General features: G+C 38.1%; 1 protein-coding gene across 2 annotated transcripts in view; it reads right to left on the minus strand.

Moving 5' to 3' along the window:
• Positions 1-3978: 3978 nt before the first annotated feature.
• The window catches only part of CNTNAP4 (contactin associated protein family member 4), a 262043-nt gene continuing 241870 nt past the window's right edge, over positions 3979-24151 (minus strand). Inside the window, exons 18-25 of one of the 2 annotated variants that reach the window (XM_086770059.1) lie at positions 23769-24008; positions 22024-22248; positions 21817-21891; positions 20513-20646; positions 19387-19474; positions 10110-10328; positions 9668-9739; positions 3979-4416 (exon numbers count right to left, since the gene is read on the minus strand). In XM_086770059.1, the coding sequence (XP_086626185.1) occupies positions 4223-4416; positions 9668-9739; positions 10110-10328; positions 19387-19474; positions 20513-20646; positions 21817-21891; positions 22024-22248; positions 23769-24008 (1247 nt within the window). In that variant the 3' untranslated portion in view covers positions 3979-4222. The remainder of the gene's footprint in view (positions 4417-9667; positions 9740-10109; positions 10329-19386; positions 19475-20512; positions 20647-21816; positions 21892-22023; positions 22249-23768; positions 24009-24151) is intronic. The other variant, XM_086770060.1, reaches the window with a different exon arrangement.

A 24151-nucleotide genomic window follows, 5' to 3' on the forward strand; every position in this document is an offset into this window, starting at 1 on the left:
ACTTTTGGCTGCAGTATTAGGAGCTTGATTTGACAAAATTATGTGGCATTTCTGTATGATCACTCTAGAGAATGTGCAGAGACTAGGGCACATACCTTCTCAGCATTAAGTTTTCTGACTTAGCAAATATTTTTGTGTTATAAAGAACATTCTTCCCCTGTGACATCACATGGTTTATACAGCTTCAACTCTGCCTTGAGGGTAAACTGTTACAATTACTTCTCAAGATAATTAATTTTATTCCAAAAGGACATGTTCATATCAACCCTCTACTGACCTGCAATAGTTGCATCTTCTGATTTTATCTCACACTGGTGTTTCAGGCTTCCTGGCATGTAAATCTAAATTTGTGTACTCTAATCTATGCATCTGATTCCTTGCAGGAATTCTGTCTGTTTTCTCATTAACACACTTTTTTCTTTGTACGTCACTGCCATGAATAATGGTGCTGTAAATTTATTTTGACTGTTAGTACATTTCATGTTAAGTTGTGCACTTAGCTTATTACATATTCTTCATCCACACAACTGTGAGTGTATTGGAAAATGTTTTACCACAACCTAACTAAATCATATTTAGGCGCTAAATGTTGAGTACATAAATAATTATAAGTCCATTGTAGTTAGCGCCCACACAAAGTTTTTAAAATATACCAGCATACATGCTACTATTTATTTTCTAACATACTTAAGAAAAAATTTATTTGCCATGGAAAATGTGTCAAAGCATAGTAAATTTGTTACATTAGCACTCAGTAATATCTATAAATAACCACACTCACCAATGTATTATGTGCACTTCTACATATTTTTACTTTTTTTTTTTAAATCATTATATTGTTGTCAGTTTTAAACTTTTTAATACAAATTTTTAAAAAATATTTTCCTCACTTTATTTTAAAAAGTGTTTATTAACAGAGAGGTGAAAGGTCATACATTGGAATAAAGAATCAAAAAAAGGAACAGCACAATGGTGTATGATATCTCAGCCCACTTTGGTGACATCATTTTTTTGTACCCACAGAAATGCAGCAAGTAATGGGAAACGCTGCTTCATTGATTATAAACCTCTATATTTCAGATTCAGGTGATGAATATATGATCACTCTTCCTATGGATGAAAATGGGCATTTGCATCTTCAGAGAGACATAATTATTGTACACTACAAATCTGCAGATAGAACTGCATTCAACAAAACCAATTTCTGTTTTTCCCTTTAGAATCCTTTCTATAATAAAATACCTTAAAAAGGTCTTTGAATGAAATAATGTGCCATACACACAGGGATTTATACCCTTCCGCCTCTTTTTTTAATTAGTCTGTGAAATAGGAAGTTTATTCAGCTTTACCCTTCCTGTTGCTTTTAAAATTTCTAAGGAATAAGGAAATAAAATAATTGTTCATTTGGAAGAAAATGAAGTAAGGGAAGAGATTTTTCTCTCCATCAAGACACCCAATAAAAATTAACAAGGAAATAGAAGTTAAAGTAAGTGATTGAAAAGTTAGATTTGCAGACTTCCAACTTGTGCCGGTGTGGGTACGCTTTAGGTTTTATTAGGTTAGTATATGGAATCGTAGAACCACAGAATCTATTGGTAACTATATGAATAGTCTGTCTTTTATCATTCAATCAAAATGTCTGTTTTGGTGATCTAGTGTATTATAATCAACAACATCATACAAGTTTTGTCCTACGTGGTTACTACATCACATGTTGATTAAAATAGGGTTGACTAGGACTCATCACTGTTGATAGATTTGTAGATATAAGTGATGCAAAAGAGTGGACACTGACATATTTATCATGGCAAGGGAAAGCCTCTTGAGATGCAGAGGGTCTGAGTTACACAGAAGCCCACGGAAAGACTCTTCTTGAATTCAATGCAATTTAAGTCAGACTCTTGAAAAGTAGGAGTAATAATTTTCACTTTAAAGTAGCTAGCTAGACTGAGAGGATCTAAAGTAACAAACATAATGATTCAAGGTCGTCTTCTCATGACCCGTGTGAGGCTTTCATCTCTTCCACTCCCCATCCAAAAAACACAGTATTTTTATCCACATCACTTATCAGGAATAGTCCAGTATCATTCTCTCACCAAGTTTTGTTCTTTCTAAAGGTGACTCATTGCCATGGAACAAACTGTATCAGTGAATACACTAACACATATATGATATGGATACTCAGTTCTTGATCCTGGGTCCTCAGTCTGATTAATCTACCAGAGCTGCACTCAGAATTGCAAAAATTATAAGAACAAGAAAGCAGTGCATCTTCACCTGAACAATCTCTGATTGTAGAGCATTCAGGTACCAAAAAAAAAGAAATAAAAAAAAATTCCTAAAAATGAAGTAAAGCCATAGAGAAGGAAGCAGAAAAGGAACTGTAGAATTCTGGAAACAGAAAGTAAAGACTGATGGAAGAAAATAAGCTTTAAAAGAAAATATCTGCTGGACATTTATATTTACAACTACCATTTATGTAAATAAATTTATATATTAAAGGTTATGGCACACTGTGTCAGATTTCCATATTTTTATAATGTTCTTGGGCATCTATGATAAACATTTTCTCAACTTCACAGTCTAGAGTCTAGCTTTGATCCTCCTCACTGAAAGAGGAGAAAAGCAATGACTGTTATCATTCCTTTCATTGGGAGCAGATATAAATCAATTCTGAAAGCTGTTTAAATTTTAAACTCAAATCTACAAGGGCACAGAATTCCTAATTCTTTTCGGCAATCCAAGCTTTATGCACACAGTTTTCTGTCTGGGGAAAAAAAAACAAAACAACCCACCACCACCACCATAAAAAAATCCTTTGTGTGTGGGTCAGTTACCTACATAGTGGTATCTAGTGCTTTTTTTTTTGATGCCTTAGGGTATTGTACTCCATATGTCTCTTCCAAAAGACACATACCTTCTGCAGAATTTGTGACATTCCCACTAGGCCACATGGATATTTCAGACACTCTATGGTGTCTAAAGTGACCTTACAATCTTCTGTTTAGACAACTTAAACATACCCTTCGTATCTGATAATTTGTTTATACAATGTCATAGACAGCTCTTATTTGTTCTGTCAGGATAGCAAGCGCCTGTTTATTTTTGGGTGGTTAATTAGACCTTATCTTGCAGAGGTATAGTAGCTACTATTACAGGTGAAGAACAAAAGTATTGAAGAAGCAGCCACTGTACTAGACTCTAAATGCCATACTTCTATTGTCATAATAATGACAAATAATTTATATAATTTAGAACAATGTAATATTGAGGTCTGGAGCAGATCATAGGTGCAATGTTTTCAGAGAATACATCCCAAATAGCACATGAAGCATTACTTCTTGACAGAGGAAGCATTATTAAATTTTAGGGACAATAACCTTGGTCACGTTTTGGTGTTTTCACTCACAATAATTTAATTATTGTTAATATAATACCTCTTCTTTCCAAGCAAAAGTCTTGCCTTTTGTGATATCAATTTTATTTAAAAGGCCTAGAATATGCATGAGTTTAAGTTGTTGCCATCACTTGACCATAAGTGAAAACCTATTGCAAAAGATTTTACAGCATTTCAACACATTGTACACCCTTCAGTTTTAAGTCCTATTAGGCTTGCCAGAAAAAAGGAGTAATGATGACACTGGTGACATCCAAGGGGAAAGAAGTACAGTTTGTTTTGGACACCAAACTCTGTGGGTCACAAGCAAATGCTGACACCAGCCAACAGCAGTTCAAATGGCATTTTCAGTTTGAGGAAGTAAGAGGGTTCACTATAATGCAACACAGCAGACTTTCTTTAGTAACACAAAGTATTGGAATCCACCCTTCACCTTGAACAAAATTTCAAAATCAAATTATAAAAAGATGGGAATAACTTCATAACAGTTTTCCCATTCAAAAATCATATTCAGTATGTACGTTATACTTCAGTTGTAGAAGGTCACATCAGAACAGTCGGAAACTACCAACAATGAAATTGATTACAATATCTAATTCACTGTTACATAAAATGCATTTACAGTATAATAGCTAAGGAATGCATGTAATTTAAAGAGGCCCCCTACAGCAATCACTGAGACTGAACATATGCAGTATAACAAGTCTCAAATCCATTGCATTTACTGTAGAGTGCAAGAACTTTTTTCTGTCATTTGAGAGCACCTGGCTTAGCAAGAAAGTCAGACTGTCACATTATTATATTAAATTAAATCATGAGTGCTGATCAGAAGAAGTATTCCTTTTGATTTTCATTGGCTGTATTTTGCATGCTGAGCTCACTTTTCAGTGCAGATTCAGCACTGTCTTCATTTTCAGTTCCTTTTGCCTCATTTTTTGAGTACCTGACCTTTTTTCTATAAATGCGTATGGCTATGGCAGTGATGCAAAGTAGGATGAATATCACAACTGCTATCACACCTAGGAGAAGAAAAGAGAAAAAAGTCAAGAGAAAGGACAGACAAATAATAGCTCATGGGAAATTAGGACGAAGAAAGAATTACTCTGTCACATAATGGAGGGGGTTATAGGAAGCCTGAGGAATAAGAAGCCATAGATGCTTTCAAACCAGAAACTGCACTGTAGCTTAAGCTTCATAGGGATTGTTTTGAAATTTTGCATACTACTAATATATATATAAAAAAATAATCCCATAGAATACTATAATTTTTAAACTTCTGAATGGAATACTACTAGGAGCCTTAGGGTACAGTAGATAAGAGGGTGTTGTTTCCTCCTTCACCATCAGCCCCTAGCTCTCTGCCAGGCTGGGAACTCAAACCACTGCATATTTGAGGAGCTGTTCTTCAGGGACTTTCCTGTCAGACAATGGGATGGCACAAAGGGCACTACTATGACTTTTTCCTTTTCCAGAGCTCCTATCAGTACTGGACAAAGTACTCAGTCTTTCTTCAGCCACTCATGCTCAGGACCCTTTCTCACACCACATGTCATCGGGAGAGAAGGGAACACGTGTATCATCATCAGCTTTCACCTGTGTCGTGGTTTTGTTTAGTGAGGGAGGGCCTAAGGTGGTAGCTTCTGTAGGAAACTGCTAGAAGTCGCTCCCCTTTGTTCAGGGGACTCGGCCGGGCCTAGGGCGGACCCGCTGCTGGCCAAGGCCGAGCCGATTGGTAGCAGAATGTCCCGTGATATCGCCTCTGCGATAACGTATTTAAGAATGGGAAAACAGAAAAAAAAAGAGAGAGGAGAGAAGATGTGAAGAAGCTGAGCGGGGGCAGAGGCGCAGAGGGGGAGGCGCAGGCCTCATGGGCCGCGCAGGCCTCACCCTCTGGCCTCTCGCCAGGCAGCCGACTGGGCCCGACTTGGTCCAGCCCGGCTGCAAGAAGTGGAGAGGAGATGAGAAGTGAATAAGATGTAAAAAAAGATCCTGAGAGACATCTACCAGCCTGTTGTGAGGAACGGCTGCAGACACCAAGGTCAGTTCAGAAGCAGAGGGAGGAGTAATGCGGCTCCTGGCCAAGATTCCCCTGCAGCCTGTGGTGACGACCATGGTGGAGCAGGTTGTCCCCCTGCAGCCCATGGAGGTCCACGGAGGAGCAGAGATCCACTTGGAGCCCATGAAGGACCCCGTACCAGGGGAGGTGGATGCCTGAAGGCAGCTGTGGCCCGTGGAGGGCCCGCTGGGACAGCTGTTCTGGAGAGACTGAACTCCGTGGAAGAGATCACCCACGCCGGAGCAGTTCCACAAAGGACTGTGGCCCGTGGGAGGGACCCCACAATGGAGCAGGGGAGGAATGTGAGGAGTTCTTCCCCCAGCCATGAAGCAGCGGCGTAAAACAACATATGATGAACTGACTGCAACCCCCATTCCCTCTTCCCCCCTGTGCCGCTCGGGGGGGGAAGGTAGTAGAGATAATGTTAAGCTTGGGAAGAGGGAGGGGTGGATGGAGGTTATCTTGTTCTCTGTCTCATTATCCTGCTGTTTGTAGTAATAAATGAATAGTTTTCCCCAAGTTGAGTCTGTTTTGCCCGTGACGGTAACTTTAAGGATTTCTCCCTGTCCTTATCTCAAACCTTGAGCCGTTTTTCCTTATATTTTCTCTCCCTGTTCTCTCGGAAGGTGGGGGGAGTGAAAGAGAGACTGCGTAGTCTGGTCCGATCGGGGCTGAACTACGACACACCTGCCAAGCAGCTTTCCTATCACGGCTCCAGATCCTGGGGAGGAATGTGGGGAGCAGAGGCAGAGCATAATGGGGTGAGGACAAAGGTACCTAACTGGAATTCTAAACCAGGTCCTCTATCAGCTCTGCCTTTGTACACCACGAAGTCCAAGCCTTGGACCCTTTGCAGTAAAGATGATTGTACAGAATTAATTCCTATTCATATCCGATAGTTCACACAAATTAGTTCAGACCATAGATGACTGGTTCTGACTAAACAATGCAGTTAATGAGAGGAATTTATAGAATAAAATGTAATGTTCATCACAGGGACTTCAGTGCAAACTGGTCAGTGTTTATGGCCATTTATCTTCAGGTTAAAGGGGACAGAAATTCTAATGTTTATTCTGCCTCATGGAAGAAATTCCCAATTCTGTTTGACTGCCTTTGCTGTACCATAATGGGACAAAGAGGTTTTCATGATCTAGGCTAGGGCTCACATTTCTGTAACTGCATCATTGTAATTAACAGATACTGGTTAAAATAGTAAAATACTAAAATTAAGGCTCACTTGCTGTTCAGGATGAAATAATATAGGTTTAACTTCTTCTGTTCAGGTCTGTGGCACTTGTTCTGACATCCTAGGTGTGTTTTTGCATGGCTACATGACCTTGGCTTTCTTTTCCAGCAGCTTTAACTGCCCCATCTGGTAGGGTAAAATCACCATCACTCAGCCACGTGCATTATGGTATTCTAGCTGATCGGTTAGAAAGCAAAGGGACAGGAACACAAGCTTTATATAGGAGACTCATCAGGTAACTTGTGCCACATACCTAACACATGAGAGATTAAATGGAAAGGGCAGTTAGTTTTAAAGGTGACTAGGATTTACTGAACTGTTACCAGGGCATGCTGCTCCTAGCGCAGAATATTAGGAACGGTAAGGAAAGAGATACTTCCTACAGGGATAAGCATGACCTTACAGACTTCCAGCCCATCTCCTCTCTTCCTCATTAATCCTTTCATGACGGTATGATGCCCTCAAGTTCATGAGTCAGAGATTGGGCAGGAGAGAAATTTGAGGAAAAATGAAACAAACAAGAAGCAGAAAGCACTAAATAGTATAGGAAACAGTTGTAATGCAGTGGCTCAGCTGTACTGGATAAAGGAACAATCTGCTGCATGACTTGGCCACTACTGTAAGAAAAATAAAAATACATAGTCCCTTAGCACTGCAAATAAAAGCAGATAACCCAAAATTCAGCACTTGTCATCTTTTCATGCTTTAATATGAGCAACAATCCTTAATATAAACTTTTTTTTTTTTTTATGTGGCATCTCCTTCTGTGGAACAGACTCTATAATCTGAGCAAATCTGGTTCTTATTTAGATTAAATAGAACAGTCATTCCTTTGTTTCACAATCAGAGTACATGCCCCTTTTAAGGGTTTGTCAATAAACTTGCCTTGTCCGAGGTAGCTGAATTGGTACAATTGTCAGATATACTCGTTTAAAGGTACTTACATTACATTTTTACTGGATATTGTACAGTTTGCCTTATTTTGACTTTTAAGTAACCAGACTTAAGCAGTAGAAAGACTGTGAATGCATATTCTTAAGTGTGTTTAATAACAACCAAATTTTGAGGTTATTATTATCTTTAAAAGATTGTAACTATTGTAGCTTGAAGTTAAAAAATGACTTTGTTGTTAGTACATTTAAAAATCCCCACCCACACTAAATTACCTAGTACATAAAGTGATCTTTATGTTCAGATACTTATGTAAAATAATACTTATCTTTTAAAACAGCAAAGTAATTTTTTACAAAGTTAGACATGTAGAACAACTCAGAAATCATATTTTACAATTCTGACTTCTCTGAATTCAGTGGTAAAATTCACAGTTTGTACATATAAAAATATACAGACATAAGTATCACTACACAAGCAAGGAAGCTTCTAGGTTTTATTACCTCTTGTTTTGTTATCTTTAGCACTACCATGCTAAATGTCACTGATCACGCCATGTGCTGTTGGCAGTCACTGACTATATAACAGGTACCATTATTTAAATGGCAGACACAGAAGTGACTGCCGGTTCTTAACTTTACCTTCCATAGGCCTAAATGCTTTTATCCTCAATGAGAAGCCTTGGCATCTTTATTCTGCTAAATATCCACCATGTAATCCATCTGCTGAGGCTTTGAAAACACTTAGAAAGGAAAACTATTCAGAATTTAAAAGATGGAGGGTATGACCTTTCCCTTCCCTTGCCCTCTTTCAGTTGAAGTAACAAATGGAAATTGAAACAGTGAATTATACTGTAAAAATACCATCTTCATGAGTGAAAACAAGTTTCTTTCCCTCATCTCCTCCCAAGAGAAGAAATACCACCAGAAATTCTCACCGGGGAAGACTGACACAAGAGACAATACTATTCCTTGAAAGAAAAAGCTGTCATAGCCATACACTTGCCCCAATACCAGTGACAGGAGTTGAAATCCTCCTGAGGGCCCCCAACTGCAAACTCTGCCTATTAAGGCTCACTTGAGTACTCTTCACTCCTTCTATAGAGAAAGAACTGGTAGGCTTCCCCACTACAATAGAGATGGACCTTGGCTCAAGGATGATCAGTCAGAAAGACAGAGTAATGGAACCTGCATACCCTGATTATCAGTCCTGTACTTTAAGCACAAGACATCTGTCCTAAGCTTTATATCATATTTGCTCTGCTAGGCATAAAAAGTAAAGGGACTATCATCATATTCACTTTATGAGCAATTACACATGCTTCTTCCTCTATTCCTCTCTCAAAACTTCTGTTTTGAAAAATGTTTGTGGATCATCCTTTTTAGTTCTATTTGAGCAGATAAAAATGGCCAAAAGAAACAGTAAGAAGATGGAGGAGAAATGGTATTTCAAACCAAAAGTAATTATTATTAATTATTATTATTTTAACATTCATTTTATTTTTAAGCTGTTACTCAATGTAAGTGATAGTTTGTCCAAGGGTACATTGTATTCTATATGCAGAACCAGAATGAAGCTTGCCTCAGTCTGTCAAAGGATTGATTCAAGTAGTGTTAGACCCCATTCTCTCAAGAAAAAGATGTGTTGCTCAGATTAGTTAAAGAAAATTATGAACTTGACTGTGTAGCAAAATGTAATTTTTGGCATAGTAAAGGAGTAAAGATTGTTCTTTCTGAAACGTATGATATTTGTCACAATATATCCAAGTCGTTTTTAAAGTCACACTAGCATTAGGCAGATTGGAGACCTGTTCTTAGTATCTTATGTTTCAGCAGAATGTCCAAATGTATAGAAATACTGATGGCATAAATTGACGCAATGAGAAAATATGAGAACTATTGATTGCATTTTAAAACAACACTTGATTTTTGTCTGTCTACCACTTGTAATAAAATTAAGCCTTTTTACTAGTTTCCTTATGCACACATATCTAACACTGACTTCACTTCAACATTGAAAGACTCACAGTTATTAGAAAAAGAAAAGGCTCCTGTGGAGTTGTTATAGTCCCTATTACCTCCAATAATTGCAGAGTCACTTCTGATTGCATTAGCTAAGGGCTCTCCCTCATCTGTTGGTCCAGAGTGATCTGCAGCAGAAAAAAAAAAGGAATATTAAAGACAAATAGAAGAAGAGTTTTCAAAAAATTCTCACATGGTTACAGCTCATGTACAGTGTGGTACAGTGGCAGCAGTTTGGGTTTGTAAGCATGCAATGAACAGTAATGTAGATGATACTTTGCAGAGATAAAGATTAAAATGTAAACATTCAGAGGAAAAGAGAAATACTAGAGAAAAGGAAGTAAGTGCACATAGATAAGAATTATTTTTCAAACTACTCCCGAGATGTTAATCCACATGGGGAAAAAAAAACAAAAACAAAACAGTTGTGATTCAGATCATGAGCATGCTGTTTAGATTTTGATTCAGAGACCAGAACAAGTGAGAACTATATGCTACCTGCAAATGAATGTGTTGTTTCACTTGATGTTGAGTCAGCTCCAGTTAAAGTACCACAGTTGGATTCAGTGAAGCGTCCCTTTACAATGACGGGCGCTGAGCTGCTGTGGTGCAGTGCAGCCTTCAAAGGAGCAATATGGTTGAACTGCACTGAAGAGAGACACCCAATAAACCCCTGAGAGTTTGCCTTCATAGTCTCCTCATCTACATCGCTGTTTTCTGTTAATCAAAAGGAACAGAACACAATTAATCATAGTGCAAATGTACAAAATAAAGTGACAGAAGAATAAATGAATAATTAACCTGTGTTCCTCTGAGTATGTTTGAGTTACAGCAACATATGTAGATTCACTGAATCCTTTCTTGTCTGACTTTAACGAAAAGACAGTCAGATATATTCAACCTTTTTTTTTTTTTTTACAGATGGCTGTTCCTTTTCTGCTGAGGGAAATGCTTTCAACTTACTATAGTAAGTTCCAAAGCAAAAAAATCCAAATGTAACTAAAATATTTAAATTAAAATGCAACAGTTCTTCATTTGGCAAAAAGATAAGAATAAAGCATGTATTCATGAAAAATACACATTTTATTAGATTTCTTCTCATAAATATATACATTTTTGGATCATATTATTTCCACAGATTGATGTATCTACTCCATTCCAACAGCATCATGTCTAACAAAACAAAAACTCTCTGAAGACTGCAGATCCTGGAAATTCATCATTATATTTTCTGTGAAATTCTAAAAAATTAATGTTGCTCCAATTTAGTACACATTTTAAACATACCATTATTCTCCCTGCTAAAAAAAAAATTAAGAAAAATAAAAGAAGAAAAAAAAAAAACCCTCTCTGATTCTCTTGAGCTGCCTTTCTGAACACATGTACCCTGTCAGAGCTCTCTATTTATTCACCAGCTCATGCTCACTAATGCACTACTTCGGCTATGGAACACATTTTATTTAGTCTGACAGTTCTAATTTAAGCAAAAACTCTGAAAGTACTAGTTTTTCAAAGAGGACTCTTAAGGCAAGTAAGTTTTCAAGTTTTGTGCAAATAAAATGGGAATTTAATCTAATTCATTTCCACCCCCAACATCCTAGAACCCATGAATGAACTTGTGATCTTTAAAATGGCTACCATAACAATTTTAAGTATCAATGAACAATGCACTTCTCAATACAATTAGGTTAATAGTGAAAAACAAGCTAATGTGTTTTGATAGAATGTATGTTTGCAAAATAGCATAGCAGCATTTTCCTCATCTGCAATGAAGTTATATCATTAGCTATGTGGATGTCAGTGGAGTCTGCTCACCTACACTGAGGGATTACATAAAATGTTGGATGTTTAGCTGTTTCTGTTCTCTCTGTAGCATACACTGCTTCTGATTATTGCCTCTGATCTGCTAGATCTGGATGTCTTAAGAAAAAGACTAACATGAGATGTGATTCTACAAATGCCCAAAACCTCTTGTGATAAAAATATATATCTCCAAGAATCAAAAACCTCAGGAGTTAAGCATTTTCTATTATTTTCTAGTTTCCTATACAAAGCATTTAGTAAACATCATATGTGTATAATATGAAAGGAAATGAGATATTTACAATCCTTAGAGTTCACTTGACTTACTAATTAAAAATATTATTGGCATAAAATAAAACCTTTTATCAGATCAAGCAATCTTGCTGGTAAAAGTGATAACCTTTCTCCACTTTAGTGCTTAAGTCAGATTTAACTGACTGAAAATCACACACACGCAAGTCTTTTTATCAGAAACTGTATTTTATAGCAAACTGCAGTTGTGCATCCTTAAGCATCTTTATAACAATTCATTTGCTAGCTCTACTCTAATTTTTTTTCAGCAAAGAAAGACAAAATTACTCCATCTACATTGCTATCTTAAAAAAAAAAGCTAAAGCAAAACACAAATTCTAGAACCCTGTTTCTTGAATTCTGCTTCTACTATCTTTTCTCTGTGAAGTAATATTGAATTCTGCAGACATAGAACTCCTAGCAGAATATTTTAAGATAAGAACTGTGTAGTCAAAAGACTAGCTTTGACCTTTCTGCTTTTATGATGTCAAAGATTTCAAAATTTTACACGTTACTGTACAATCTTATTTTGTCTGAAAATTAGACAAGTCCATAACACATTGGGTGAACTGCTGTCTGATAGATCAGGCTCTAAGAGTTACAGTACATCGGACTGCATCAGGCTGGCAGTCATCAATGGGGTTATCCAGGCTTCAGTTTTAGGGCCAATGCTCTTTAATGTTTTTACAAATGATCTGGATGCAGGAGTTGAAGGTACGTTAAGTAAGTTTGCTGACGATACTAAATTAGGAGGAGCTGTGGACTCCCTTAAGGGTAGAGTGGCCTTGCAGCGAGATCTGGATAGACTAGAGAGCTGGACAATCACCAACTGTATGAAGTTTAACAAGAGCAAGTGCCAGATTCTCCATTTGGGATAGGGTAATCCGAGTTATACATACAAATTGCGGAATGAGAGGCTGGAAAGCAACCCTGTGGAAAGAGATCTGGGAGTCTGGGTTGATATCAAGTTGAATATGAGTACCTTGGCAGCCAAAAGAGCCAACCGCATTGTAGGGTACATCAAGCACAGCATAGCTAGCTGGTCAAGGGATGTGAGTGTCCCTCTCTATGCTGTGCTGATGTAGCCCCACCTTGAGTACTGTGTGCACTTGTGGGGTGACTCAATATAGAAGGACATCAAACTGTTAGAGTATATCCAGGAGAGGGCGACCAAGATAGTGAAAGGTCTCCAGGGCAAGACTTAGGAGGAGTGGTTGAGGTCACTTAGTTTGTTGAGCTTGGAGAAGAGACGGCTGAGACCTCATCACAGTTTCCACCTTCCTCAAGAGGGCAGCAGAGGGGCAAGGGCTGATCTCCTGTCTCTGACAATCAGCAATAGGACATAAGGAAATGGAATGAAGCTGCATCAGTTCAGCTTGGATGTTAGGGAAAGGTTCTTCACTGAGAGAGTGGTTGTTCACTGGAACAGGTTCCCCAGGGAAGTGGTCATGGCATCAAGCCTGTCAGAGTTCAAGGAGCATCTGGATGAGCCTCTTAGACATATGGTTTAGTGTGAGAAGCAGGGAGTTGGACTCAATGATCCTTATAGGTCCCTTCCAACTCAAGATATTATATGATTCTATTTCTATTCTAGAAAAAAAATCATGCATATTTGGCTTTCACAGTTAAATTATCAGCTGGAGGTACTAACAATGTACTTGGAATGGACTGCCACAAAATCTCACATTTGTGCAACAAGCCTGTGTTGGTATGAAAATTTTATTATGTCCACGCTTTTTGCATTAAAAGTGCTTATTACAATTAAAACTAATTACATCTATACACACACTGATTTCAGTTTAATCACATATGGTTGGTTGGTTGGTTGGTTGTTTTTCCCTGTCGTTAATATTTCACCACACAAATGCCACTATGCTATTGCTTTTTTTTTTTTTTAATATGAAGAAATACAACATTATTTTATTGTAGTTTACTTATTATTCGGATTGAAGTGACCAGGAAGAGATAAATTACTGAAAAATATGTCATTAAACAATATTTTTCTGATTTTTGTGACTAAAAGTATACCATTTAAAAACACTCCAAAACAGTCTAGGCCCCTTTTCCTGAATTTGTTATTTGTTTTAATAGTTTACTGTTGAAAAAAACCACCAATGAAGAAAGCAGCTTGATTAACAGGAAGAAGTAGATCGTTCTGTCATTGAGACTATTCCTGGTTCTTCAACAATACAAATCCAGCAATCAGTAGTCACAAGTGGGTGGAACTGTCATTTGCCACATTGCTGAGACTGAGTAGAAAAAAACTTTCAAATAAAATATTAGAAGGCAAATATTTTGCCAACAGAATTATTTCATCAAATTAAAGTATCTCCATTAAGTCACTGAATACTGATTATTTAAATATTTAAATATTTTGTCCAAGATTGCAAGACTGTGGAAACTCTCTTTCTTCAAATAGTTATCCTGAAAAGCTTCTTTATTGGAAGTAAGCCTTGGTAAGCTTGGCTGACTAAATTAAAAATCTGATGAAAAAAAATATTTTTGAAAGTGTTTCAAATAAATTTGCTGGAGTACAATTATATGTACTTTAAATGGTGGGAGCTGCATAAAAATGTATATTTAACACTGACAAACTTATATTAAAGGTTTCTCCAAACCTTCTTAAAAAGATTCTCCTGGACACCATGCTAAGGCACATGGAGAGCAAGGAGGTGGTTGGTGACAGCCAACATGGCTTCACCAAGGGCAGATCGTGCTTGACCAATTTGGTGGCCTTCTATGATGGGGTGACAGCATCGGTGGACAAGGGACGAGCAACAGACATCATCTACCTGGACCTGTGCAAAGCTTTTGACACTGTCCCACATGACATCCTTCTCTCTAAACTAGAGAGACATGGTTTTGATGGATGGACCACTCGGTGGATAAGGAGTTGGCTGGATGGCCGCACTCAGAGAGTGATAGTTAACCGCTCAATGTCCATGTGGAGACAGGTCACGAGTGGCGTCCCTCAGGGGTCCGTGCTGGGCCCGACCCTGTTCAACATCTTTGTTGGCGACATGGACAGTGGGACAGAGTGCACCCTCAGCAAGTTCGCCAACGACACCAAGTTGTGTGGTGCCGTTGACACGCTGGAGGGGAGGGAAGCCATCCAGAGGGACCTTGACAGGCTGGAGAGGTGGGTCCGTGCCAACCTCATGAAGTTCAACCAGGCCAAGTGCAAGGTCCTGCACCTGGGTCATGGCAATCCCAGGCACAAATACAGGCTGGGCGGGGAATGGATTGAGAGCAGCCCTGAGGAGAAGGACCTGGGAGTGCTGGTGGACGAGAAGCTTAACATGAGCCGGCAATGCGCCCTTATAGCCCAGGCGGCCAACTGCATCCTGGGTTTCATCAAGAGGAGCGTGGCCAGCAGGTTGAGGGAGGTGATTCTCCCCCTTACTCTGCCCTGGTGAGACCCCACCTGGAGTACTGTGTCCAGTTCTGGAGCCCCCAACACAAGAAGGACATGGGCCAGTTGGAGAAGGTCCAGAGGAGGGCAAGAAAGACAATAAAAGGACTGGAGCACCTCTCCTATGAGGACAGGCTGAGAGTTGGGGCTGTTCAGCCTGGAGAAGAGGAGGCTCTGGGGAGACCTGATAGCAGTCTTCCAGTACCTCAAGGGGGCCTACAAGAAAGATGGGGAGAGGCTGTTTAGTAGGGCCTGTTGCAATAAGACAAGGAGTAATGGTTTTAAAATAGTGGGGGGTAGATTTAGATTGGAAATTAGGAAAAACTTTTTTATAATGCAAGTTATAGAACACTGGAACAGGTTGCCTAGAGAGGTGGTGGAGGCCCCATCCCTGGAAATGTTCAAGGCTGTGATGGTTTAGCCCAAATCACCACACAGTTTCTCGCTCACTCTCCCCCTGCCAGGGGGATGGGGGAGAGAATTGGGAACGAAGGAGAACTCGTGGGTTGAGATGAAGACAATTTACTAAAATAAAAGGGAAAACTACAATAATAACAGAATATAAGGATATCAAAAATATACAAAGTGAACAATATGTGTTTTCTCACCACCCGATGTCCCAATGACCGATACAGCCCGTCCCGAGCAGCGATCACGGAAACAAAACCGAGCAGCAAGCAAAGGAGCAAAAGGGAGCCAGCAAGGTAGGGGGAACGATGCCAGCAAAAACAAGCAGGAAGGATGGATGCCAGGAAGGCAGATACCCACCCTCGCCTGCCCCCACTTATATACTGAGCATGACGTTTATGGCATGGAATACTCTCTTTGGCCAGTTTGGATCAATTATGCTGTCTGTCTTTCTCCCAGCTTCCTGCATCTGCAAATTAGCGAGACTTGGAAAGCAGGACGGTGTCCTTGGTCTCATTCACAACAACTGGTATCATCAGGGTGTTTATGAACATTCTTCACACACAAAATCCAAAACATACCAGCTACTGAGAGGAAAAATTAACTCCATCCCTGCCAAAACCAGGACAAAGGCCAAGCTGGATGGGGCTCTGAGCAACCTGGTCTAGTAAGGGATGTCCCTGCTCCTTGCAGGGGGGTTGGACTAGATGACCTTTGAAGGTCCCTTCCAACCCTAACCATTCTATGATTCTATGATTCTATGATCCGCCAGTGCCATCAGGACCTGCTGATGCATCTCATCGGGTCACGTGGACTTGTGCACCTTCAGGTTCCTTAGATGGTCTCAAACCTGCTCTTCTACTACAGAGGGCAGTTCTTCTTTCTCCCAGTCTCTGCTTTCACCTTCCGTGACTTGGGCAATGTGGCTAGAGCTCTCGCCAGTGAAGACTGAGGCAAAAAGGTCATTAAGTGCCTCAGCCTTCTCCATGTCTCAAGTAACCATGTCTCTTGTTTCCTTCCAGAGAAGGCCTGCATTCTACCTGGTCCTCCTTTTATGCTCGATATACCTAAAGAAGCTTTTCTTGTTGCCCTTGACATCACTGGTCAGATTTAAGTACGTCAGAGCTTTAGCCTTCCTTATCTGATCCCTTACTGTTTGGACAATCTCTCTGTAGTCTCCCCGGGCTTCTTCCCCTTGCTTCTGCCCTCTGTAAGCTTCCTTTTTCTCTTTCAGTTGGTCCAGGAGCTTCTTGTTCATCCAGACAAGCCATCTGGTGTTTTTGCCTTATTTCTTCTTTGTTGGGATGTATCACTCCCAAGCTTGGAGGAGGTGGTTCTTGACTATCAACCAACTTTCCTGGTCTCCTTTTCCCTCCAGGGCTTTTTTCCCATGGCATTTTGCCCAGATCTCTGAAGAGGCCGAAGTCAGCTCTTCTGATGATCAGGGTAGAGAGCTTATCACTCTATGAATTTTATAGACTCAAAATTATCCTTCCACCTATTCTAGATAACACTCTCATAACTGAAAACCACAGCTATCCATTTGATGGATAAGGAATTGGGTGGATGGTCTTATCCAAATAGTTGCATGCAACAGCTCAATTTCTAAACGGAGATCAGTGACAAATGATGTCCCTCAGGCATCCACACTGGGACTGCTACTGCTCAATGTCTTTATTAATGACATGGACAGTAGGATTGAGCTCATCCTCAGCAAGTTTGTGGGTGACAATAAGCTGAGTGGTGCAGTTGATTCACTAAAGGGAAGGGATGTCATCCAAAGGGACCTTGATGGGCTTGAGGGCAATGTGAAGCTCGTTAAGTCCAACAAGGCCAAGTGCAAGGTCCTGCACATGGGTTGGAGTAATCTCCAATATCAATACAGACTGAGGATTGAATGAATTGAAAGCAGTCCTGCAGAGAAGGACTTGGGGATACCGGTGGATGAAAAATTGGATATGAGCTGGCAATGTGTGCTTGCAGCCCAGAAAGTAAGTCATATCCTGGACTTTAAAAAAAGAAGTGTGGCCAGTATGTCGAGGGAGGTGATTCTTTCCCTTTACTCTGCTCTCATGACACCCCACCTGGAGTACTGCATCCAGCTCTGGGGTTTTCAGCAAACAACAGGCATGAACCTGTTTAGAACAGGTCTAAAGGAGGGCCACAAATGTGGTCAGAGAGCTGGAACACCTGTACTCTGAGGAAAGTCTGAGAGAGCTGGGTTTGTTCAATGTGGAGAAGAGAAGGCTCTGGGGGGACTTTGTTGCAGCCTTTCAATATATAAAGGCAGCTTTGAAGAAATATGGAGCGATTTTTTTATGCAGGTCTGTACGACAGGGCAAGGGGTAATAGTTTTAAATTGAAAGAGGGTAGATTTAGGTTAGACATAAGGATTATTATTATTTTTTTAATTTATTTTATGATGAGCATAGTGAGACATTGGAACTGTTTGTCCCAAGAAGATGTGGATGCCCCATCCTTGGAAGTGTTCAAGGTCAGGTTACATGGGTCTTTGACCAATCTGATCTAGTGAAAAATGTCCCTGCCTAGGGCACAAGGATTGGAACTAGGTGACCTTTTAAAGTCCCTTCCAACTCAAACAATTCTATGATTCTAGGATCTTACACATCAGCCTATTAAATTAATTCCACTTGAAATATCACATTCAAATCTCTCTCAATTAACTCATTTGCATATCTACTTTCCTAAACAATTATAGGTCATAAAGCATCCTAATTATGTTTCTCTGTTGTGAAATTGAACTGAAGACTTCATTAAGTCCTTTTTTCTAGCTGAGATTACATATACGAGAGGGTATATTTGGAACTGGTTTTTGTGTCTATGTGTGTGTGTGTGCATGCACACAAATGTGTAACAGAAAGAGTTAAACTGCAATTTTTACTCAGAATAGAATAGAAAACTAGTTTCATACAAATTTTGGTTTGGATGTACATTATTTGAATGCAGACAGAAACTGGAGGAGAGAGTGCCTCCCACCCAGTGGCGTAATCAATCTAACCACAAAATAGTGAAAAGTTCAGTGTAGCCTTACTGTGTATCACAAACTGTAACAGCTCTGTTTTCAGATGCTTGTTACAAAAAGTGCTATTAGAGAAAGAATGCACTAATGGACCTGTACTTGATATGGGATTGTATCAACACAGACTTTAAATTACTTTAGGAGAAAGGGAAATATCCTTTAACTTTTTAGTAGCACCATCTCTTCCTCTATTGTTGAGTTTTCCCAATGTGATAAATATGAAAATAATAAGACCTTGCAAATTTTAGTTCAGGGTATTCTATTTTAACAAAATTGACAAAACTGTAATAGGTATACATTTATAGGTAGACGATCCCTACTACAGAGAAACAGCTTTTGACAAATCATCGCTAAACAAGTTATTTTGTCATAGCTTAACTGGTTTTTAAAAAGTAACTCAAAAAATGTTTTGCTTATATTACCTTATCCCTAACTTTTTACATAAAAATCTAATCACAGAAAGTTTTTCAAATGCAGTACATTATTAATAGTGTTCTATAGTCCTTGTGTATTAATTCATAGTGACTTTTTTTTTCCCCGAGAGGAAAAAAAAAGTGGTGCTCTATAACGTTTGGTTGCAAAATAAGAGAGAGAAGTGTGAACTAATTTTTAATGGAACCCACTTGATCGTTTTTTAGGAAGTACTCACCCATTATTATGTTTGTATTTCAACAAGACTGAAGTTTCTCTTTGGTTATGACTCAGTGTCTAATTAAACCCAATACAAAATTGTCTTTCAATGAGATTAGGGTTATTGTTTTTTATGTGCTATGATAACATTTTGATCTATGTTTTAGAAAACCATGTGGAATTCCACTTACCTAAAATCTTGCCAAGTGTGAGAGACTTGATTGCATTGAATTCTGTGCCTGAAGACAGAATAAACTTCATTCTTTCATTCTCGTTAACCTGCAGAATGGTGCAGTAGAATAACGGAAGAGATATTAGTCAAAGTTGCAAAAAAACCAGATAAGATTATGGTTGAAAATAAAAGGAGTTGAGGGAAATGTTTGTTACTTATAGCATAAAACTAATCAGGAAACAGAAGATCAGCTTTGTCAGATCACTCATTATAGCTGTGATACTTCTTAAGCATTTCACTTAATAAGCCTTTATTTATGTTATTGTTTTGGCTAATTCCTTCTTTTTCATCTGTAAGATTAATACAAATGCAAACCTTCAAAAACAAGAAAAAGGCTCTTTTCATTGAAAAAGGCACTCAACACTTAGTTCATAAAAAGCAAGTACTATACTGTAAATGCTCTGCCTCCCACGCTACCTCTAGAACTATTTGCCTTAAAGACTTATATTAATGCATGATTAAGCAAAGTTGTCACTAACCTCAAAATATATACTTGTAACATCCAGTTTTTTAAAATTTAAATTTTAATTTTAGTTTTCATTTACATGCTAGTATCTACTATTAGCAAATAAAATATTTTTATTTTATCATGACAATTCCACAAAAAAATAACAAAAATATTTTTCCTTAATATTCATATCCTTTCAATGTAAAAGGAACTGAATAAAATTAGACAAGTAGGCTTAAATTATTGTGTTGATGTTGATGGCAATATATTCGAACTGCAGTTTGTTACATAATTTGAAACAAAAAAAAACCCCAAAAATGCAAGATCCAGAACAAGTGACAGCAGTCATACGCATTTCACTAATCGTGAAAATTTTGCTGTAAAACAATTGAATTTTCATATAAAATTACAAGGAGATGTTAACCTTTTGAAATAGACAAGATTAACACCAAAGAGATTGTCTAACGTAGACTTTCAATGTGCATCATGAGTCTGCTAATCTTTCTTTTTTTTTAGTTGACATATTAAAACACAATTTATTTGAGGATAATTGCCTAAAACTATTTTATTTTGCTTTGAATCTTGTACTTTTTAATTATAATCTACTTTTCTTTTTTTTTTTGTCTCACTGAATTACCTCTACAAAGAGCATTTCCTCCTCTCTGTTAATCTTCATGTGTTGCAGTTGTCCATTGGCCAGGCTTTTGATATTGATGCTGAAGATGTCAGGTTCTTGATGGCTATCTAGCTTGTAAATGATCTGTAAACTTCCTGCAGTAATGAATAGAGCAAAAAGTATAGTACGATACATACACAAAAGGTAGTGTAGATCATACACAATGACTCCTGCTTCACAGCTCTATTTGAAGAGCAAAAAAAAAAAGTTTGATTTATTTAAGGAATTAACTCCAAGAAATTTACATAAATGAGAAATTAAAGAAGGCAACAGGAAAAGTAACAGCAAAGTTGGAAGTAGGACGCAGTGGCAAAGAGAGAATTTGTGCAGAAATTTTAGTAAGTACTTTTAAAATTCAGCTGAGAAAAACTTGGTCTGCAGCTCATATAAATGTGCCTTATCCAAAAAAAAACCCTCAGTATATTAGAAGTACTGTTCTTGAATGATGCTTGCACTGTCCAGATCTGTAAACCTCTGACCAGATGACAGTTCAGTGGGATGCAGTTAATAATTTCTAGGTCATTTTCCATTTCCTGTTGTCAACTCCTGGCTTACTGTCTGTATCTGTACATATATAAGATGGAAACTCTTTCACAGCAGAACAGAAGCAGAGTGGTTTCCCTGTCAGAGATTCCCTACTAGCTGTAGATGGACTACACTTTCTACTCATCCTTTGAAAAGCAAGGCCCAGGCCAGATCCATGCCAATCATGAGGAAAATGAATTCCACCTCACATAATGGGGAAGATACTACATTTATTCTATATCAAAATCTGTACCCATTAAAGCACAGAACACTATTTGAGCACAGAATCACTTTGACTGCAAAGAGTCTTTGATAAACCCAAACATTCAACTCAGTCTGTGGGGTTTTTTTAAAAAAAAATCTAGGTGCAGAAGAAAGAGTTAAAAAGAAAGATCCAACATTTAATGTTCAGCTTAAATGGAAACATCAGTGAAGTTATGTATATTTTCACAAGTATATATATGTATACTCACAGGTATATAAGTAGCTTTTGAAATCAGTTTAATTAAATGACCTGTCATTAATTTTGAAAATGGATAATGCGCTTTCAGAAAGTAGTTTATTTCATTATTTACCATGAGGATGGCAATTAATAAGCTGCATGAATAGCAGACAGATCAGATAAATTTTGAGTTTAATTTTGATTTTTTTTTTAAATTAATTTGAATTTAATGTATTTCTAAAGGATTTCCAGAAATTAGTATTCTTACCAAGATGACAAAAAAAACAAACAAAAAAACCAAAAAACACAGTAGTAAAAGTTGAAATTACAGTAGGAGGAATGTTTTTCGTGTGGAAAGCATTACTTGGTGCAGCTGAAAAATAAATATACCATTTAAAGCAACAACAGGGCAATGCATAGTTCATGATTCAGGTCTGGGAATCAGATTGAATCAGAGTTGGCAGCTATTCATTAGTCTGTCCAGACGGCCTATCTGAACTCTTACCATTTCTGGTGAGAATGACTGAGAGATATTCCTTGTAGAAGGAGCTGACATAAAGCAGTAAGCTTGGTGTCTGCGTTGTTCGGAAGGCAAATATAATTTCTTCCCTGTTCAATGTCATGTCAGCATAGAAAGAAGACGCATGAGAAGTGGAATTTTTAGTTAAAGTGTAGTATTCCTGAAAGTTGTAAGTCACAGAAGTGCCAGTACCAAAATAGGCAGAGATTTCTGAAACAAAAAGCAATTCAGATTTTAAACATCATATAAAACAAGATTAAAGCTCCTGTTTCTTTTTTTTTTCCGTGCCATAGGAAAAAATAAACTGTATTCTTAACTATTGTGATAAAGCTGAAAAAGAAATAAAAATTCAACTAATATTAGAACTATAAAGAAAAATAAGATCCAACCTGGGCTAGAGCAAGAGCCCAGTTAGATATGCATCTTAAATATCTATTGCATGAAATGAAGAAGTGCTTCTTTTTGTCTAGTTTTGAACATGCTTTCTGCTTTTTTTTTTTCCCTGTTTATCCATGTCCTCAAGCCCAGTATGTCCTATGTTGTATATATACTGCTCCTACAGATAAATAGGTGCAGCAGTTGAATCCTAACATGTTGATTAAACTTGGGCACACCTGAAGCACATATATGGGAAAAGAGACTGGAGACTGGTTGGGTGGGAGAAAAAACCAGAAGAATACAAAATGCGTTATGACCTTATGGATGACTCACTCACAGAGGGCTTCTGTATCCCTGTGATATCTCACAGCCATTTTCTGCTAAAAGCAACTGTCTTATACACAACCTGAATTTCTGTAATCTGGCTCAGTATCTTTGAGAGAAGGTGACTGAAAGTTATTACTACAGGTTACCCCACACTTTCAGCAACAGGAACAACTCTGCAGCTGCAGAATAATAAACACAGAGTGTGACCATTAGTGTCTTCTGCTGTTTGTGGGTGAGGAGCTCCACAGTGATGGATATGGAAGGACCTCACAAGAGTCCTTCATTCTTGTGGTGGCAAAGGTAGCTGGATAGATGTTATATTCAGTAATTTAGAGGCACATGGAGTTATGGAATTTAAACCACTGAGCACCTTGCAGAATGCATTTAATACATGGAGGAAGAAAGCAATTTTTAGCAGATCAGAATTATATGCAAATATCAAAAATTCTAGATAAATTTCTGTTCTTAAAATTCAAACGTGATGACTTGTGATCATCTACCAGTATGACACCATCACCAAAGAACTCCTTTAAAATGGCTGGAAACATGGTCTCAGTCCTGTTTACGATCATCTCACTTTTTTCTTACCATAAAAAGAAGTTTAAGGTCTTTCTGCTCCTTGGTTTGTTTTACAAATTTAGTCCTAGTTTTGAGATTAAGACTTGAAAGACAGAAATCTAAAGTTTTATTCATAAAGATATAGTTCCTAGCTTTAGTAAAATATGAAAGAATCAAACGAGTTTCTTAAAATTAGAGAAAAGATGCTGATCTTCTCGGGTAATGTGGCTCCTGCTTTAAACAGTAGATCTTGAACATCTCTCTGGAAGACAGTGTTTAATAAAATGTACACTTACTGAACAAATTCAACTGAATGCTTCTCTACATTAAGTAAAACAGAAATATTTCGCACTTACACGTATCTTTAAAAGGCTATAAAGCATTTACACATATCTTTAAAAGGCTATAAAGATCTGGACTGTATGATCCTGTTTTCAATAAGTGGTAAGGCTAAAAGACATGCTTACCTTTCTTACAGAATGGTCCAGTATAGGCAGAGAAAGTGCAATCACAGGAGAATCCACTATATTTCTCTCTACATTTTCCACCATTGTGGCACAGGTTACCATAGCTGCTACAATGTCCAGGACAGCCTGGTTCAACTCCTGGCGTCACCTTTGCCCTCTCTTCCAGGTCAAGAGCCATTCCATTCAACTGTAATGAACGAATACATCCTAAAAATCCTTTTTGCCTGGATGCTGTCCCACCTGAAATAAATTAGTATGAGCTTTTAAAAATTTAAAAGAACTGATCTGCAAAAATCTCTTTGTTTTACAGTTCCTCTGAACAATCTTATGAAATTCCAAGATACAAGCCTATGCATGTGAAAAAAAATTTATAAATAGCTTTA

Source organism: Chlamydotis macqueenii, chromosome Z (assembly GCF_036417535.1).
Source record: "Chlamydotis macqueenii isolate bChlMac1 chromosome Z, bChlMac1.mat, whole genome shotgun sequence".
In the NCBI taxonomy this organism is placed as follows: domain Eukaryota; kingdom Metazoa; phylum Chordata; class Aves; order Otidiformes; family Otididae; genus Chlamydotis; species Chlamydotis macqueenii.